This window comes from Ictalurus punctatus, chromosome 12 (genome assembly GCF_001660625.3).
Source record: "Ictalurus punctatus breed USDA103 chromosome 12, Coco_2.0, whole genome shotgun sequence".
Lineage (NCBI taxonomy): Eukaryota > Metazoa > Chordata > Actinopteri > Siluriformes > Ictaluridae > Ictalurus > Ictalurus punctatus.
The window spans coordinates 27,212,162-27,233,469 of NC_030427.2; the positions used below are offsets into that span (position 1 = coordinate 27,212,162).

Consider the following 21,308-nt stretch of genomic DNA (forward strand, 5'->3'; position numbering starts at 1 on the left):
AGATCTAGATGCCGGTCGAGAGAAAAGCCTCCATCGTCCATGCACAAAAGAAATCCCCTTGATAGTCCACCATGTTTGTTAATAAGACTTCATGTTCATGACACTTTTTGCTCTTCTGTATTACAAATCGAGCTGCTGGTTTCGTTGTTCAGTTGATCGTTGGTTCACTTTACGGCCGAAGAAACTGAACAGAGCCTTGTCATGATGCTACCCTTCAGTGCAGATCCGACATTCAGCAAAAAAAAGAAAGAAAGAAACCAAAAACGACAGCATCGGCAAAATAAATACTGTTTATATAGTCTATATGCATTTAAAGGCAAGCTTAAAACAACACTCTATATTTGTTTTTTTGTGAGTAAACATGCAGATAATAAATACATTAACACAAATACCTTATATATATATATATATATATATATATATATATATATATATATATATATATAATGTTCTCTGTTTGAATTCATACATTTATGCTACCATATATAACAGGAGTTATGTGCATTTAAATAACCTGACTTGTGAATTTGAGCCCTGCCCTTTAGAAGAGTGTGTGCGTGTGTGTGTGTGTGTGTGTGTGTGTGTGTGTGTGCGTCTTCACAGTCGCCCCCCCGAATCCTGAATTACAAACACCCTTGATAAACATAAAGGAAACATACAGCATAGATAATGATCCATATGCTTAAACGTGTAGGAAATCTGGATTTAAATGATGCAATGAAACTCGTAACTAAATGATATTGTTGATATTGCGTGACTTCATGACTAGGGTGTAAACAAGGTGTAAAATGTGGTCTCTTTCTGCCATCAGGACAAAGTGCTACCAAGAAAATAAAAAAGCCCTTATCGTCAGCAAATCGATCAACATCAAATCCTAAATGGCACTGGGACTTTGAGAAAGTGCTACGGTGTTCTGACGCTAAAAATAAACTCCCTGTTCCACCCGAGGCACATTTTGGCATCAGAAACGGGATGAGCAAAAAGAAAATCATAATCGGTGTAAAATAAAAACGGTTAAATCGTTAATTACTAATTATTAGAGTAAAAAAAAAAAAAAAAGCGGACTGATTTGGATTGAAATTTGAACCTTGGTGGACTTTCAAGTTTCCTCAAATACACTGCACAATGAGCTGAAACGCGGTTGAATATAAATGACTAGATCGGTCTGTGGAGCTGGAACATGCTTAATCATATGCAGAGATGGACAAGTCATAAATTCATGATCTTCAATGTGCTGCCCAGTCTCATGTTTTGAACAGAAACCTACAGGCTAGTTATCTAGCGCATGCACAATGGCTGAATGCAGCGGTTCTTAACCTGATAGCTGGGGGGTCATGGGAAAACGTTTATTTTGAACAAGGGTACACAGAAGTTCACAGAGAAGCCAGTGGTGGATTTTTGGATATCCGTGCATGCCGGAAACCGGTTGAGGGTTGCAGAACAAGTGGGTCGCATTCGCGAAAAGGTTCGAATCCTGCCTTTGCCCTGTGTGTGTGGAGTTTGCATCGGAAGGGGTTTTTGAAGTGCTGCAGGGGTTTCCTCTGAGTACTCCAGCTTCCCAGTCCAAAGACATGCATTGTGGGCTGATTGATGTCTCTAAACTGTCTGTAATGTGTGAATGTGTGTGCGATTGGGCAACGGGTTGGCAATCCCGTCCAGGGCGTAACTCTGGCGATACGGAAAATGGATGGATAGTTAGATATCTAGCTAGATAGCTATAATGAATACGCAAATTCTTGTTGAGAGGAAGAATCTGTCTCGTCCCTCAAGTGCAACATTATTGACACCTAACACTGTTTGACAGAATTAGGCAAGAATTTTGCGCTGTTGTATATTTTACTAAATAAGTCGTGGAATTTTGGCATTTCCAAACTGTCCACAGTGTGTGAACGTGTGTGCGATTGTGCCCTGCGATGGGCTGGCACAGAAAACAGTACAGAAAATGGATATATGGTTAGCCCAGACATGCAGCCTGCTTCTCCCAGGCTTGTGATTTTTTTCTGTCCACCCCTGATATGATATATCGCAATATACAGCACACACCGTTACTTCATCGTGGAGACTTGATGATATCATATAACCGTTCCATTTAAGAAAGAGGCTACTTGGCAAATCTTTTAGGGCAGTGTTTGTGCTTCTGAGATACAAGTTCTGGAGGCAGCACAGAGACAGTCGTCTTCTACGGGACTGTGATTTTTAACGTTTTTAGGGCAGCATTGTAGGCTCGGGGAAGGCAATCGAGTAATGTTGTAAACTGTACTAAAGGCAATTATCGAAAAAAAAAATATTATATCGGGACACGCCAGCTCTTAATCCGATTAAAGATGTTTCATGAGTTGAAGAAATGTGAAGGAGTCCTTCTGGAAAATTCTGGGTAATTAAAGGGAACGGCTCAGTGCTGGTGTGCTTGCTGATGGACATCGCATCCATGTACAAAGAAAAGTGTCTGTCTGACAGCTGTATATGTGAGGAAGAATGTTCCAACGTATTTCAATGAGATTTTAATTGAGACGTCATCTGTTCTGTGTATTTTAGACAGCTTTATCTTTATCAAGGGTGAAACCATTCTGGACCTGAACGTATATACGTTAGACTAATTCTAAAGGTTTTTGTTTTTTTGTTTTGTTTTCTCTTTTTGCATGTCACCTACCGTAAGTCTTTGACTCTGCTACATATCCATACTCTACAAACACTACATATAAGAAGAATTGCTTTGGTTTTAAAAAATAAACATTTGAGCAGGTTTGGCATAGAGAGTTTTAGGAAAACAGAAGTTTTGGCGCGAGTGGGGGGGTGGATCGTAAGCGTGATGATCACAAGCATGCTCTTTATGGGTTGCGCATGTATAAATGCTACATCGTCTGGAAAACTTCTGGAAATTTTCTGTGCGTGTGTGTGTGTGTGTGTGTGTGTGTGTGTGTGTGTGTGTGTGTGTGTGTGTGTATGCTTCCGGATTAGCAGCCTTCCAGCTTGTGGGAGAGTTAGACAAAAAGGTATGTGCGAGTTAACACTTGTCTCTTGCTATGTAACATAACAAAACAGAAAGAGACAGAATGAAGAAACAGACCGAATGAAGTCTGTGTGATGGACAATACGCTGGATCTATGCGTTTCCACTCAGGGTGAGTGAGAGTTGCATGTACAGTAAGAATGAATTGCAGGAAAAAGAGAACGGGACCATAAAGACACAGAGAGAAGATGTGGAGGGAGGGCCTTTTCTAGGTGCATGAGGGGCTGGTGGCACTCTCGAGTGAGGACTGTGAGAGGCGTCGGGTCAGCTGGCCGATGCTGGAGTCGGCAAGAGAGGAAGTGGGAAACAGCTTGTACCAGCCACCAATCATGGAGGACAAATCCAGCTCGTCCAGGAGGATCTGGGCCATTCCCATGAAGCACTTGGTGTCCATGCGGCCGTAATCGCCCCACACAATCACCTAGCGGACAGCGGGGCAAGCAATTAGTTCTGCGGTTTCACCTCCAACAACCTCTTTGACTGCGTAACTATTGTAGTACATATGTCCTTAACTTTTACTACATCCGCTATGTGTACTGAAGTACACTGAAGTCACCTCCTGAACACTTCTTCATATATACTATATACCTGCGATGTTATTTTCACAGATTTTCTTAGCCAGCTACTATGAGCTACTATGAGCTAACCTGACAGGATTTTAGACAGAATGTGTCATACTTTTACATGTTGATAATTGTTCCTGGTAATACAAACTAGCTAACTAATATGAGCTAACCTAACAAGATTTATGAGAGAATTTTAAGTAATACTTGTACATGTTAACAATTGTTCCTGCTAATACAAACTAGCTAACTAATATGAGCTAACCTGACAGGATTTATGAGAGAATTTTAAGTAATACTTGTACATGTTGAAAATTGTTCCTGCTAATACAAACTAGCTAACTAATATGAGCTAACCTGACAGGATTTATGAGAGAATTTAAGCCATACTTATATGTAAACAATTGTTCCTGCTAATACAAACTAGCAAACTAACATGAGCTAACCTGACAGGATTTATGAGAGAATTTAAGTCATACTTGTACATGTAAACAATTGTTCCTGCTAATACAAACTAGCTAACTAACATGGGCTAACCTGACAGGATTGTCATTTTACATTTATAATCACATTTATAAATGTAAACAATCGTCCCGGCTAATATGAGCCAGTTAGCTAACATGTGCTAACCTGACAAGATGTCTGAGATTTAAGCCAAATTTATAAATGTAAGTAATCTTCACTGCTAACTCAAGCAAGCTTGCTAACACTAGCTAATCTGATATGGCTATTGAGGTGATATACAGGTCATATTTATAAATGTTACAGCACAGAGAGAGTCTTCACTGAGGATTCCCAAAAATTGAGAAGAATGGGAAATAACATTGCTATGCTATTAAAAGCTAGCTGCTTGTGGTTCATTGGCCCACCTGTAACACTTTGCCCTGAGGGCTTTCGTCAAACAGTAGTGTTTGCTGGTAGGTTGGGTCCAGGGTTTTCTTCACCACTTTGGTTTTCTTCTTGGAGAGACATGCTCCATTCTCCAGGACATAAACCTTCGCATACGTCGCTGCAGACACAAAGTTAAAATCCATTCTTAAACAGTGCCATATATTTCAAGACTTGGTTCTTTCTTAGAGTTTTAGGTGATGTGCTAGTGAGCAGATGATTGTGAATTCAAATCCCAGGAGTACATTATTGGATATGGTTGGATTGCATTCTACCTTGCATTAAATAAAAATGTCTGCCTAATGAATATAAAGGGGAAGTGACTTGAACTTGGAACATCAATTTTTTTTTTACCTGGAATGTTCCTTGAGCCTGGTTTAGGGGTTAAACCCCTGGCTTGGGTGATTTCCACCTCGATCTGACCACCGCGATCCATCACTCCGATATGTACATCGCCTACACAGATATAGAAAGTAATAATGCAATAGTACAAATACAGTTTAGTTTCAATAAAATATAGATAAAATAGCGTATTAATGCATGCTTTTAATGGATCACTGAGCTTTAGTACTGTTTATTATGTAATATTGCAGGTAATACATTCCCATGAAGAATTTGCTAGTAATGTAAATGAAGCTTGAATTAGATATTTCATTCACGCTGATTTTTTTAATACAAAAATTATATAATAATACATTTCTGGACGTCAGCTTTTATTCTAAGGTAAATTTAATTGTCTGTAATTTACCCTACTGAACAGCAGATGGAGACACAGGGCATTGTATATATATATCAAATCAATAGACAAGCAAACAATGACCAAAATACAAAGTATACTACTTGTGCCAAAAAAAATCTGATGAAGTAAAAGGTGTAGCTTAAAGAAACAATACACCCTAACACATATTCCTGAAGGCTTTCTTCAAGCTCATAAAAAAATCCTCTCATCTACATCCTCTCAGCTAAAATTCTCTTCTAAAGCTGTTAGAATTAAAAATGTGGTTACTGGTGTATCAGGTATTTTAAAGTTGTTTTGAAGCAGCACATTTGGTATGTTGCATTTGTAATAGGAAATCCATTCTGTGCTTGAGACTCACCCATTGGCGGTGTGGCTAATGTCTGACGCCCAACAATCTGGGCGGGGCCAAGGCCATCCAGGAAGTCGCTGAACTGGCTCTCTGGGCCCAGTCGGGTGGTAGGGAAGATGAAACTATTGGACATGAAACATTCTACGTTGTAAACACAACAGAGCAAGATACAAATACAAATACGACTTATGGAGCACGCAGTAAGAGAACGCAGACGATTTTTAAAAATATTCGCCACTGCACTCACGTTCCTTCTGAGCTGTTACTGTTAGTGCTTCCATCCGTTGACTCCTTACTGCCCTGCCTCGTCACACGGTTCCTCATCTCTACGGCAATGCCCGTCTCCGTGCTCCTCCTGATCGTGCTGCGTAGCTTCTTGTTTGCTCCATCTACAGAAATAAAAAAGGTATAGGTGTGGAAAAAAAGTTCAACAAGCATCACAGATCGCACAATCCGTTCACAGTCAGGGCTGTATTCCTTGAGTTGACATTGAGTCAAGTGGCGCTTGCTTAGTGAGGATTTCATAACAAAATTGTGTATTTCATTACTCAGATATAACTCAGGTATAACTACAGACATAAGCACTACTCAGAAGTTACGCAATAGTTACAGACTCAGGTTGGAGTGTGCCTAAAACAGAGACGTATCTCAGTTATGCACATCTCTGACCTCACTCTTAAGCGCATTTTTCATGTGTTATAAAGGATTGATCCATCCAGCCATCCATCCATCCATCCATTTTTCGTATCGCTTATCCTACACAGGGTTGCGGGGACTCAAGCTGGGGGACACCCTGGATGAGGTGCCAACCCATCGCAGGGAACAATCGCGCACAAACTCACACACTACAGATGATTCAGAGATGCCAATCAGCTTACGACACATATCATTGGACTGGGGGAGGAAACCCCCAGAGCACGGGGAGAACGTAGAAACTCCACACACACACACAGCGTGGAGATGGGAATTGAACCCCCAACCTTTCAGGTGCGAGGCAAATGTGCGAACGACTAAGCCACCTATAGGGTTCATGAAAAACACAAATTTATTTCTTCAGTCCACATTTTCTATCCCTGATTTTTTGTTTTTTTCAGCTTAAAAGGCAAGTGCTTGTGTTACTACTCCAACCTTGAAGGTGCACAGTTACAGTTGATTACACACCCAGAAAAAATTGTCGTAAACAAGTGCCTAACTCTGACTACATGTAAATCTCCCCACATAAATATTGACGTAACTTTTGGACTTAAGTCACGACTGCTGAGTCTAATTTGTATCAGTGTGTCCAGTTTACACTCTTCGACCAGACTTAACATAAGCATTGGGGGGAAATGTTAATTATTCAGCAGACGTGTTCAGCTTGGCTCGGCCTTTTTCTCTCCGAGTCTTCAGTATACACAGAGCTGAGCAGCATAATAATAAAAAGTCTCGCACTGCTGCAGGCGTCCAAAACCAAAAATGGAAAAGCAAATCGCCTCAAAACCCATGACAAAGGACTAAGTGGTCTTATTGGAAAATAGATATGAAAAATATGAACAAACATAAGTAATAGCAGAGTGAGTCATATTTGTTTTAGCAGGCATGCTGACACTGAGAGCGAACTGCACTTTCCATTAGGATCCCTCTTGGCGCAATTAGATGCTCATCTGTGTTGTGAGAGCTGGGCATAAAGCCCGCATTCCTAACTGACAACAGCACTGAGGGACTAATGGCGTTTAGCCGATCTCTTTTGGGTGGCCAACTAACATACTGCGCCACTCAAGAAGAAGTGGAGGCATGGATTGATGGATGATGAAGGAAAATGAACTACAAAAGGATGGTGGAAATATGACAATTGTGAGCCCTTTGAGGGTACGGTATTACAGAACAGCCAACATTATGCTGTATTGTGATGTGTTTTATGAGGCTATATAATGGGAATGGGAATCTGGCAACCAAACGCTTGGGGCTTACACTTCCATATAGGAGTAGAAAAGTGTTAGACTACTCAACAACAACAACAACAACAACAACAAAAAAGCACTACTGATGGCGAGCTGCATTTTTCAATAAAATCCTGGAGCAATTAGAGGAGTCGCATTCATAAACACCGACAGCACTAAGGGGCCGATGGTATTTACCTGATCTTTGGGTGCAAAGCTTATTTACTGCTTTATAGAAATCCAGGACCCTCAATGAGGCCTCTGAAAACAACAATAAAATGTTCACCCTCAGGTTAGAGAAAAAGGAATGAAGCTTGTCATTGTACCAAGAAACGTCCTCCAGATATGCGACTCGCTCCTTGCTAATCCTTTTCTCAGAAAATTGGACACTCAATACACCGTGATGACTATAATGGTGCACTGAGAATAACATTTCACAGAAATTCCTAAAATACAGCACAGCACATCATAAAGTAGGACGAGTGTCATCAAACGGGTGTCAAACACCACTGGGAAATAAATATTTGTATGGTTATTATATAAAAAATGCAAGAGAAGAAAGCATACAGTGATCATAGCAAACCATATATTAGATATAGCATATATATTTCATCACAGTGGTAGATTTAAGAATTTATTCTAGGATGTGAAATCGAATTCCAGGATGAGCCCTTGATCTAGGCCCCGTTATTAAAGAAATTATTATTGCAGACGTACTGCAGCCGGCACTACTGTTAGAGAAATTCGTCAACGCTTCCTGACCAATCAGAATTGAGAATTTGACAGCACTGAGGTATAATACGAAATAAACGTAACCGTGCATTTCTGCTTCCTTGTTGTACATCATCCAATGTTGTCCATGGTGAACATCTTCAACACCAAAACTGATGAACATGCATACAGGCAGTTTCATTCGGAGCATTTTTCATATTGATCCACCCCTGATTATTAAAGCTAGAGTGAAACCCTGCTATGGAGTACAACGGTATTGTTTCCCTCGCTTGTTGAGACGGAGTGGTAATGAGTTTACTGGGAGACTGGGAGACATTTTTGGCACACACTCTCTCAATGCCATGGAGCTGTGAGTCAGATGAGGCAGAGATCTCTGGTTTTTATATAATATAATAACTTCAGATGTGTATGGTACTAAGAATACACAAGGGGACATCAGAGATTCACACGGGTGCTAAATCTGTCTCATTTTCCCAAATACATGTGTGTAACAGAATAAAGATTAGAAATGTAACATGTATGATGCAATTGTACCGTTTTATAATCTCAGTTCCAGTGAAGGAGGAGTGGCCTATACACCTTTCAGTCAAAGTGAAGGAGGTGTGGCCAATGTTGCTGTCAGTCTCAATGAAGGAGGTGTGGCCAATGTTGTTGTCAGTCTCAGTGAAGGAGGTGTGGCCTATATTACTGTCAGTGTTAGTGAAGGAGGTGTGGCCTTAATGTTTCTCAGTCTTAGTGAAGGAGGTGTGGCCAATGTTGCTGTCAGTCTCAATGAAGGAGGTGTGGCCTATATTACTGTCAGTGTTAGTGAAGGAGGTGTGGCCTTAATGTTTCTCAGTCTTAGTGAAGGAGGTGTGGCCAATGTTGCTGTCAGTCTCAATGAAGGAGGTGTGGCCTATATTACTGTCAGTGTTAGTGAAGGAGGTGTGGCCTTAATGTTTCTCAGTCTTAGTGAAGGAGGTGTGGCCAATGTTACTGTCAGTCTCAGTGAAGGAGGTGTGGCCTATATTACTGTCAGTGTTAGTGAAGGAGGTGTGGCCTTAATGTTTCTCAGTCTTAGTGAAGGAAGTGTGGCCAATGTTGCTGTCAGTCTCAATGAAGGAGGTGTGGCCTATATTACTGTCAGTGTTAGTGAAGGAGATGTGTACTATATTTCTGTCAGTCTCAGTGAAGGAGGTGTGGCCTTTGTTGCTGTTAGTGTTAGTGAAGGAGGTGAGTCCTATACACTGTCAGTGTCAGTGAAGGAGGTGTGTCCTATATACTGTTAGTGTCAGTGAAGGAGGTGTGTCCTATATACTGTCAGTGTCAGTGAAGGAGGTGTGTTCTATATACTGTCAGTCTCAATGAAGGAGGTGTGTCCTATATACTGTCAGTCTCAGTGAAGGAGGTGTGTCCTATATACTGTCAGTGTCCGTGAAGGAGGTGTGTCCTATATACTGTCAGTCTCAGTGAAGGAGGTGTGTCCTATATACTGTCAGTGTCCGTGAAGGAGGTGTGTCCTATATACTGTCAGTCTCAATGAAGGAGGTGTGTCCTATATACTGTCAGTGTCAGTGAAGGAGGTGTGTCCTATATACTGTCAGTGTCAGTGAAGGAGGTGTGACCTACGTTGTTGTCAGTGTTAGTGAAAGAGGTGTGGCCTACATTGCTGTCAGTCTCATTTGTGGAGTTTGTCTCATTGCATTTTGTTTTTAATTAAAAACTATTTTGAATACTGAATCATACTCTTTTGTGCCATATTGCACCAAATCATCTCGCGGTGGCTTTACATCAAATCGTATATTATTTCTGTCTGCTTCCTTTCTACATGGAATGGTTAAACAACCATTCCATGATAAAATGATATTATTATCATTGTATCTTCTCACAATAAGAGATACACACCCCGAATAATCAATCATGTTTGAGCACAGAGTATTAACTGTGGGATCACTCTTTGAAGTGGATTAAGTGTTTCAACAAATACAGTCTCAGTAGTCCTCTTTGGGATTGGGTCTGCAGTGCTCAGTGTGTGTGTGTGTGTGTGTGTGTGTGTGTGTGTAGATCACAAAGACAAGATGCTTATAGTGGTATAAACACAAGCTGACTGCTGCAGTACACAGGAGTGTGTAGAGAGAGTGAAGGTAAGTGTGTACTCATAGAGTGTAATGACGTCCAGATATTGATTCAATGTGTGTTTGTGGGGGTGGAGATGTTAGAACTTTTCAACAAGTTTCCACTGAAAAAAAACAAGCTCTCGTGGATAAATTAAGATGCTGCAAAGACTATAAAATGACTCCGCCCACTAAATTTAAAGGTGGCTTAGTTGTAGCCTTGGCGAAGTCTTGCCTTCAGTTCCAAGCTGTGGATTTCTAGTTTCCCGTGTCCCTATTTGTAATATATTTTCTGGTTTTGACCCCTACTTGAGCACATACACCAACAACTCCACTGGCACTGCAGTAGGTATATTGTAAAGGTGCATTTTATTGCAATTAAAATGTTATTTTAAGTGATGTTTTTTATTCATCATTTTGAAAAAAATCTTAGAAAATGGTGATTCCTAATATAGCAATGGATCTACTAGTGACTATTACAGAATTTTACTGATATTTTTCCAACCCTGAAATGAGCTCCACCCACCAGCTGGAACAGAGCTGCCTGCATTTTTTAAAAAGGCAAATCAAAAGTCATAAAAAAGATTGTGTTTGAAAACTTGTTTTCAACGCAACTGCATTTCACCTCATGGGCAACAGAGGGCGCTACAAAATTCCAAACAGCTCCTTTAGTGATGCTTTTCTGCAAGAACAAAAAAAAAAATGCTGAGTAAAATGTCTTTTTTCCCACCAGCTAAACTGTCTCCTCAGATTGATATTCCACTTTCCCCTATATATCTCTGTTCCTGTCCTATCTTGCCTTAAATCCACCAGTGTTTGTTTCCATCTTTTCTATAGCTTCCTCTTCAGTCCATTTCTCCTGGGTAAACCCTGCGAGGTGCTTCAATGAAATATTAAAGGATGCAGCTCAGTTAGTGAGAGAAATGGACGGAGATGTAGAGGTGTGAATGGAGAGATTACTGTAGAGCTATAGAGCGATGGGAAAGGGAAGCAGATGGGGAGAGAGAAAATTTGTAAGAGAGGTGAGAAGAAAGAAAAGAGAGAATAATATTGGGTGTTAAAATGGCTTGTGCTGCATCTGACCTCTCTCATGCAGCTCCACTTGCTTGTGGAGAACAGTAGACTCGAGTAGTCAGGGAGGTGAAGACTAATATTTAGCTTATTAGCTTATTTTTGTAGGCTTGATAATAATTCTTGGTACATATTTACTTGGTAGGGTAATGCATGGGATAAACACACACTTTGGATAAACACACACTTTGTCCCGGAGAACTGGACAAAAAAAACTTACCTTATGGCATGAATCCAAGGCAAACCAGAATTCAGAGTTCTTCCCACTAACACACACCCTTCAATATTTTAAGAAATGCTTCTACTCTAATACCTTCAGTAAAACTGGTTCCATAAACTAAACAAGCAGAGCTAACCATTTAGTGAGACTGGAATTAATTCTAAGGGTCTTTTGAAATGAAATAAAAACATAAATATATGATGATATAGCAGTTCAGGCACAATCCCAGTGAAGGCAGTGGATTAAATTAAACCTGCTAGGATGCATTATTTTCCAATACAAGGTATTTCCAATAGAAGTGTTAGTTCAGACAGAAAGATGCCACACCTCCTTCATTAAAGCTAACGGACACTGAGCCAATGCCTCTTTTACTGGAACTGGCAGGAACATTGCCTTTACTAACAGACAAAAAGGCCACACCTCCTTTACTAACAGACAAAAAGGCCACACCTCCTTTACTAACAGACAAAAAGGCCACACCTCCTTTACTAACAGACAAAAAGACCACATCTCCTTTACTAACAGACAAAAAGACCACACCTCCTTTACTAACAGACAAAAAAGCCACACCTCCTTTACTAACAGACAAAAAGACCACACCTCCTTTACTAACAGACAAAAAAGCCACACCTCCTTTACTAACAGACAAAAAGACCACACCTCCTTTACTAACAGACAAAAAGACCACACCTCCTTTACTAACAGACAAAAAGACCACACCTCCTTTACTAACAGACAAAAAGACCACACCTCCTTTACTAACAGACAAAAAAGCCACACCTCCTTTACTAACAGACAAAAAGACCACACCTCCTTTACTAACAGACAAAAAGACCACACCTCCTTTACTAACAAAAAAAGGCCACACCTCCTTTACTAACAGACAAAAAGGCCACACCTCCTTTACTAACAGACAAAAAGACCACACCTCCTTTACTAACAGACAAAAAGGACACGCCTCCTTTACTAACAGACAAAAAGACCACACCTCCTTTACTAACAGACAAAAAGGCCACACCTCCTTTACTAACAGACAAAAAGACCACACCTCCTTTACTAACAGACAAAAAGGCCACGTCTCCTTTTCTCACAGACCATGTCCCCTTCACAGAAACTAATAAACAAAGAAGCCACTCCTCCTTCACTACGACTAAAAGATAACAAAGCCACACCTCCTTCAGTAAGACTAACAAACAAAGACACCAAGCCTGCTATACTAAAGCAAATTTAAAAAAAAAAAAGACGCCATGTCTTTGGCACGCAGAGGCCCCACCTCCTTCACTGTAGCTATCAGACAAACAGGACACACCCCCTTCATTAAGACTAACAAAGAGACTGTGTCTCCTTCATAACTTTATAATAATTAACCATGACATTAAACATAAAATTCAGCAGTTTTACCTCTGTTTTCCCTCCTCAGTGCTCGAGTGCCTCGTAATGATCACAAACTTGGCTTCACCATTCATTGAAAACACTGGTGGCTGTGTTATACTAAACCAGTGTGTGTTTGTGTGTTTGTCATGAGAGCAAAGTCATGGCCATCTCTCTGTCTGGTCTCTGTGGCAACAGCCTCATCCCCGAGACAGATAGCACAGGGAACAGACATTTTAGATTATCCAGAGCTAAAAATACAGCATCAGCCCCAAGAAAACCAAATGAGTCAATGCTAGATATTCTGGTTAGATTTGCTCCTGGGTGATCTGTGCACAGCTTCTGACTTTAAAACTACTTTAAAAGTTGAGAATATCAAGCCATAATATAATACCGTCTCGGGTCAAAGTGACTCGCATCATCTCTGTAAGAGGAATCTGACTTTTAAAGGGTGATTTTCATGCTCCTTATAGAAACTGAGTCGCAGAGCTTCGTGCTGTTTTTAATATCATTAAGTACTATTCAGATGGGATGAGATTTGTAATGTTGCTGGAAGATGTTATTTATTAATTATGTCTCATTCACACAGGATAAGTAATCTCTTTATGAAAGACACGGGTGAGAGTGCCGTCATACCAAAAAAAAAAAGTAAGTAATATAAAACATTCTCCATCAGTGTCACATTTATGAGTCACGCTCTAACACAAATACATCTTTAATGCAAGCTCGTTTATTTAAATGTTACTATATGTGCTGGCTGTAGGGATTTTGCCAGCACAAGTTGTGTTTGATCAAAAGTAGGTCACATAACCATAATATTTCTGTAGGCTGTACCTATGCTCACCGCCAGAAGCACCGCTCCATTCCTTCTCTAATAATAACAGACAAAATGCCCACCCCTCCTTCACTAAGACTAACAAAGAAATCACAGGTTCTTCAATAAGACTAACGAAGAGGCCACACCTCCTTAACTAAGACTAACAAAGAGGCCACACCTCCTTCACTAAGACTAACAAAGAGGCCACACCTCCTTCACTAAGACTAACAAAGAGGCCACACCTCCTTCACTAAGACTAACGAAGAGGCCACACCCCTTCACTAAGACTAACAAAGAGGCCACACCTCCTTAACTAAGACTAACAAAGAAATCACAGGTTCTTCAATAAGACTAACGAAGAGGCCACACCTCCTTAACTAAGACTAACAAAGAGGCCACACCTCCTTCACTAAGACTAACAAAGAGGCCACACCTCCTTCACTAAGACTAACGAAGAGGCCACACCCCTTCACTAAGACTAACAAAGAGGCCACACCTCCTTAACTAAGACTAACAAAGAAATCACAGGTTCTTCAATAAGACTAACGAAGAGGGCACACCTCCTTCACTAAGACTAACGAAGAGGCCACACCTCCTTCACTAAGACTAACAAAGAAATCACAGGTTCTTCAATAAGAGTAATGAAGACGCCACACCTCCTTCACTAAGACTAACAAAGAGGCCACACCTCCTTCACTAAGACTAACAAAGAGGCCACACCTCCTTCACTAAGACTAACGAAGAGGCCACACCTCCTTCACTAAGACTAACAAAGAAATCACAGGTTCTTCAATAAGAGTAATGAAGACGCCACACCTCCTTCACTAAGACTAACAAAGAGGCCACACCTCCTTCACTAAGACTAACAAAGAGGCCACACCTCCTTAACTAAGACTAACGAAGAGGCCACACCTCCTTCACTAAGACTAACGAAGAGGCCACACCTCCTTCACTAAGACTAACAAAGAAGCCACACCTCCTTAACTAAGACTAACAAAGAGGCCACACCTCTTTTCTAAGACTAACTTTACTAACTTTAACTCCTTTACTAAGTTATAGAAGGTACTGTAATATACTGTGTAATCTTTGCAGTAAAAATGACCGACATGAAGACTGAAAATTTCCCCCGAACAGAATTGAAAATTCATCACTCTGCTGCATCACTCCCAAACACGTCCTCATACTCTCTTCATCTGTACTGTGTGTGTGTGTGTGTGTGTGTGTGTGTGTGTGTGTGTGTTTCAGCCTCAGCCTGAAGTGAAGGACTCATTTCAGCAGGATAAAGTCTGAACACACACCGCCCAGCCCTCCACATCAGATGCACCGAGATAAGGAAAGGCAGTGAGTGAGGGAGAGAGAGAGGAGGGGAAGAGGAACACAGAGACCCCGAAACGAACAGAGAAGTGCGCAGTGTCTATTTATAAACCTGTAGTCAGGAATATCTCCACTGTGGGGGAGCGAGGGAGGAACAACACACACACACACATACACACACACACACTCACACACACTGCAGCCACACAATTGTTTATCTATCTATCTATCTATCTATCTATCTATCTATCTATCTATCTATCTATCTGTCTGTCTGTCTGTCTTTGCAACTATTATTCTGTGTGTCTGTTTGTCTGTCTGTCTTTCTTTCTATGTCTGTCTGTCTTTCTGCCTGTCTGTCTGTCTTTCTAGGTCTGTCTGCCTGCCTGTCTTTCTCTGTCTGTCTGTTTGTCTTTCTTTTCTATGTCTGTCTGTCTGTTTGTCTTTCTGTCTATGTCTGTCTGTCTTTGTGTATGTCTTTTTCAGATTCTTTGTTTGTCTGTCTGTCTCTTTGTCTGTCTATGTCAGTCTGTCTGTCCGTCCGTCTGTCTTTCTATGTCTGTCTGTCTTTCTGTGTGTGTCTGTCTGTCTTTATTTATTTCCTTTTCTCTGTCAGTCAGTCTCTGGTTTTCTGTCTGTCTAAAAATATTTTTTTAACTAAACCAGAAGTGTCGCAATTATTGGCACCCCTATAATTAGTACTTTGTGCAGCCTCTGCGTGACATCATGACAGCACAGAGACTGGAGAACACCGAGCGAGGAATCTGAGACATTTCTGCAGATCCTCCAGATTCAGCTCACACTACAGGTTCTCAGCAGCGTTTAGGCCCACAGACCTGGGGATTTAGGCTGATAATAACGTATTCAACCACTTTAAAGATACAGTGTAATGGTAGCAGGGATCGTTTATTTCACACGGGTTCTCAATTAATGAAATGAAATCGACTTTCGTAGTCAAACTGAATCAACACAGGAAGCCTCACTCACTTCAGAAGCTCTGCAGCGGATCTGTAACGCAGTTCTGCTTTTTGCTTGTCCCTAATGGACTGTTAGACATACGGTAGATTATCAGTCAAAATTCCCGAGCTGCATCGGATTCTGCTTATCGAGCTGGGGTGTAGAACAAATCCGAAATGGAGAGATGAAGTCTCTCTTTATTAAACAATGTGAAACATTAAATGCTGCTTCATCGAATACTGAATTATACACAGATCATTACTGGGAAAATAATTTGCCTCACACCTCCAGGGTCGGGGGTTCGATTCCCGCCGTGGCCCTGTGTGTGCGGAGTTCACATGTTCTCCCCGTGCTGCGGGGGTTTCCTCCGGGTACTCCGGTTTCCTCCCCCAGTCCAAAGACATGCACGGTAGACTGATTGGCGTGTCTAAAGTGTCCGTAGTGTATGAATGTGTGTGGGTGTGTGATTGTGCCCTGTGATGGATTGGCACCCTGTCCAGGGTGTACCCCGCCTCGTGCCTGATGCTCCCTGGGATAGGCTCCAGGTTCCCCGTGACCCTGAAAAGGATAAGCGGTATAGAAGATGGATGTATGGATGGATATTTTTCTGTAAACATTTGTATAGATTTGTCTCAACATTGGGGCTGCTCGAATATTTATTTTATATAACAATCACTGACTACGAGCATAATTAACAATATTATCACAGTGTTATATTAAAGAAAACAAAATGACCAAATATGATGTTCTGAATATTGTATTTTCTGCAGCAGTTGCGCTGTAAATAAACGAAAATGAAACAACATCCTTGCCTTAATAGCAGCGCCAGACCTGGCAGGTAAGGATGTGTCACCTGCTGTTTCAAATAATCCCTCAATTTTTCACTCTTTTTTTGGAGGGGGGATTTTCCCTCCATTTTCTTCCTCATTTCACACGATAACTAAAGTGCCATCGTCCCTCTTCTGGATACACGAGCTCACAGACGTCTACGATTGGATTCCATCACTGTGATTGACGGAGGAGAGAGAGTGTGGCGTTTCTCCGAACATTCTTCTGTTGCGCCACTTGGGAGCCAAGTTTTTCCTTTTTATTTGCTTTCTTTTTTTTTTAAATAAGCTCTGCTGATTTTTCAGGCTAGTCCAAGTGTCCCAGTGTTCCTATATTCATGTCAAACAAGTCTGTCATGGATATCCTGGAGGGATATCCAGACTACAGTTCCCAGCAGCCACTGCACCACACCATCATGTCATGTGACCACCTGCACCTGAACTTCATCATTGTTAACGAGCACTTACGGGTACTTATAGCCACAGTAGGCACTACACCGCTTGTCTTTTCATGGTCATCTTTGCCTTAGTGGTTCGCCACGTGTTCGTAGCTTCTTTTGTGTTTGTTTTCCTTGTTATCAAACTCTTTATCAGCACTTGCATCCATCTCCGCCTCCAAAACCGTGATAGAATACAAGACCTCTGCGTCAACGAAGAGTGCGTTTTACAGTGATGGCGTGTGTAACTAGGCAACAACGTTCTCTCCGTTCTCTTGACGTGTCCCAGTACTTAGGCACTCTTTCGCTACACACTCAAACGTATGGATTTTTTCCTCACAAAAAGAGTGCATACGTTTAGTGCGTAGTATAAGTAGGAGAATTGGGTAGACAGTTCAATCTCCTGAGGAATTCTGGGTGAAAACACTTGGGGGAAGGTAACAGAACTGCACTGTAACCCCTGTAAAGTGTTCCAGTGTTTGAAATGAAGCATCATTACAACCACGGCGCTTTTAACCTAACAAATCCGATTGGTCGGAAGGTGTTCCTATATCAGAAGTCTGGACGTGTCATTCTTTAAATAAATAAATAAATAAATAAATAAATAAATAAAAAAGTTTGAACATTAGCAAATTGGCGCGGTATAAGAGGAATAAAAATTCAGGACATGTTGTTAATGGAAAATGATCAACATCAGGTTAGTATCAGTCACTGATTATTTTCCTTTTACAGAATGCTGCGTCGCATTTTATTCCAGACGTCTTGCACCAGGGCCGTGTCTATTACCGCCGTCCGCAATCGAGGCCGCTACCTTCTGTCCACCCACACCGATTCTCTCCTTCACCCTCTAATCCCTCTCTCTCTCTCTCTCTCTTTCCCCACACCCGTTTCCATGACAATGCTCTCTGCATTGCACCACAATTCCCAACGGCCAGGCTTTTCCTCCAACTCTCCTTCATCATCATCATCATCATCATCCTCACCATCTTCATCATCATCTCCCATCTCTCCCTCCTCCTCTCCTTCATTTTAACTCACCTGCACTTGTTTTTGTCTTTTTCTGTTTTTCTTTCTTTATCCATCCGTTCAACTTGTTTGCTCTTTGGACAATGACGCTTTACATAAGCTTTAGAGACACCTTTAATGTCTGTCTGTCTGTCTGTCTATCTGTCTGCTTATCTATCTGTCTGTCTGTCTGCCTTTCTCTGTCTGTCGGTCTATCTGTCTGCTTGTCTTTCTCGGTCTGCCTCTCTTCCTCTGTCTGTCTGTCTATCTGTCTGCCTGCCTTTCTCTGTCTGTCTGCCTGTCTAACTTTCTGTTTGTCTTTCTTTCTATGTCTGTCTGTCTGTCTTTGTGTGTGTGTGTGTGTGTGTGTCTGTCTGTCTGTCTCTGTCTTTCTTTCTTTCCTTTTCTCTGTCACTCTGTCTCTGGTTTTTTGTCTGTCTAAAAATATTTTTGAACTAAATCAGAAGTGTCACAATTATTGGCACCCCTGTGCTTAGTACTTTGTGCAGCCCCTGTGTGTCATCATGTCAGCACTTTTCATAAGCTTTACAGACACCTTTAATTAGACGTCGCTGGTAATCAAAAATTTCACCCATGCAATATTTCGTCGTTTTATTGACATTGTTTCCGAAAGTTCAATTTTGCTAACTCTGTGTGTCTCGTCTTTTCGCCATTATTTCTTCAAAACTGAAACGTCCTGAACGTCATTTTTTTTATATATACATTCTTAATGCTTCTTCTAAATGCTTTATTTCTATGTGTGTTTATACTGTATACATTTAAAAAAAAAAAAAACAACAACGTTTCTTCGTTAAAACTTATTAAACTTTGTTAAAACATTACCCCAATATCCTACTTAATTCCTATTTCAAGTAATGAATTTTTTTTTCATAATTAATATTTGTTTGTTTGTTTGTTTACTTGATTGATTAGTTAGTTAGTTAGTTAGTTATTTACGTGTTTATTAAGTTAGTTATTTACTTCATTAATTCGTTTAAAATTGCGGTATAGAATCCATTATAAAAATGCTTGCTTTGTTTACAATACAAACGAAAACATTACCCCAATCTCTTAATAGATCTGCATTGAAATCAGGAAAAAAACAAAGTATTCATATGTATTTGTTTGTTTGCTTGTTATTTACTTATTTAGTTAGTAAAGTAGTTAAATACCCATCCCCTCGCCAGTATAATTTAAAGAATCTGTTAAGACGTTAGGACGCAATGGAGGCCCCACCTCGCAACTTACAGGATTTAAAGGATCCGTTGCTAACGTCTCGGTGCCAGATACCACAGCACACCTTCAGAGGTCTTGTAGAGTCCATGCCTCGATGAGTCAGAGCTGTTCTGGCAGCACAAGATGGACCTACACAATATTAGGCAGGTGGTTTTAATGTTATGGCTGATCGGTACATATTGGTAAACAGTGGCGTTATCTAGCACATGGGTGTGCTGCAGAATCTATCAGTGCTGACAGGTGAGCGAAGAGCGCCGGTTCACTGAGACGCTCAGATTGAGAGGATGGTGTGTGATTGCAGTCGCGTGTGTGTGTGTTGTTTTTTTTTTAAATTATACGACATTACACAATTATGCAATAGCGGAGAGCATAGATGTGCTGTAGTGTTGAGTACACCTCTCTGACATTTACAGAGTATTAATTAAAGCTCTTCCTCTGTGAGTGTGTGATGGGTAATGTCATCGCTGGAGGAGGAGGAGGAGGAGGAGGAGGGTGTGTACGCTGCAGGTCTGTCCGCTGCTGCAGAAAAACCGCAATGTACTCTGTGTGTGTGTTTGTGTCGATCACATGTTTGGGTACGTAGAAAAGATATAAAACCTTTCGGGTTATAAGTGCTGTTGTAAGAAAATGATCAATATCGGGGTGATGACCATAAATGTGCTTAACACCATTCTGCATCACACCAGCCCATCGATTATTATTTTCCATAACGGCATAATCCCAAAGTGCTTTCCTCCTCTTACACCACAATAATTCACTAATTAAAGAACAAGTAGATTATTTTCCTATAACAGCACATCCCAGAGTGTTTTGATTCCTTACGTAAATATGTCAAATTAGCTCATTATACACCACCTGTCCATTTCTTCATTCATTTCAATTTCAATTTGCCCAGTTACTTAATCCAGCCAAGGTGAGACAAATTGGATAAAAAAAAAAAAAAAACCTGCAATGTAAAGTTCCTAAAATGAAAAACGTCATTCTTAAAAGCCTGTGAGATTTTATGAAAAAGTAAATGTTATGCTCCACATACTAAATGTGATCAAACATCCTCCAGATTATACAGGTATTTTAAAAGATGTATGTATGTGTTAATATAAAGATGCCTGTGTGTGTGTGTGTGTGTGTGTGTGTGCGTGTCTATATGCCCTGAAGTGATGCAAAGATCACGGTGTGTTAGAGGTGCAGTATTTCTGTCTGCCTGGTTATATAAGGCTCCAAGAGATTTGTTCTTTTCGGCTCAAAATAAAGCTTCAAGACCGAGGTGGGGAGAAGGAAAAGGGGGGCAAGACCTACAAATGAGAAAATAGAGCTAAGGAGAGAGAAGAGGGAGGAAGGAATAAGGGTAATTGTGCTGAGGAAGAAATAAAAAAAAACAAAAACAAACAAAAAAAAAAACAAATTCACTGTTCGCACTGAATATTTCCTAACTGCAGTTTTAAATCAATTCAATTATTTTGACGCATATGATGTACAAGAGATACGCCTACAGAATATAGATTCTGCGTAGAAAGTGTATTAGCAACCAGAGGTACAAAAGTAGTATGACTGATCGTGTGGGAAAAAGTGTGTGTGTGTGTGTGTGAGAGAGAGAGAGAGAGATTGAGAGATTATATCACATACATATAGTACACTAAATTACGATGGACTCATACAGATGTTGATTATTATTATGATTATTACTATAACAGTCCAGCTGGACTCTCATCTCTGTAATATTTATGAATGATATAGCAGGTAATAAATCAGTCTAAAAATAAT

At 40.6% G+C, this 21,308-nt stretch overlaps 1 protein-coding gene across 1 annotated transcript in view; it reads right to left on the reverse strand.

The window, feature by feature from the left end:
* Positions 1 to 454: 454 nt before the first annotated feature.
* The window catches only part of rims3 (regulating synaptic membrane exocytosis 3), a 67,744-nt gene continuing 46,890 nt past the window's right edge, over positions 455 to 21,308 (reverse strand). Inside the window, exons 3-7 of the mRNA XM_017481058.3 lie at positions 5,796 to 5,937; positions 5,558 to 5,670; positions 4,815 to 4,916; positions 4,442 to 4,581; positions 455 to 3,430 (exon numbers count right to left, since the gene is read on the reverse strand). Coding sequence (XP_017336547.1) covers positions 3,218 to 3,430; positions 4,442 to 4,581; positions 4,815 to 4,916; positions 5,558 to 5,670; positions 5,796 to 5,937 — 710 coding nt within the window. The 3' untranslated portion in view covers positions 455 to 3,217. The remainder of the gene's footprint in view (positions 3,431 to 4,441; positions 4,582 to 4,814; positions 4,917 to 5,557; positions 5,671 to 5,795; positions 5,938 to 21,308) is intronic.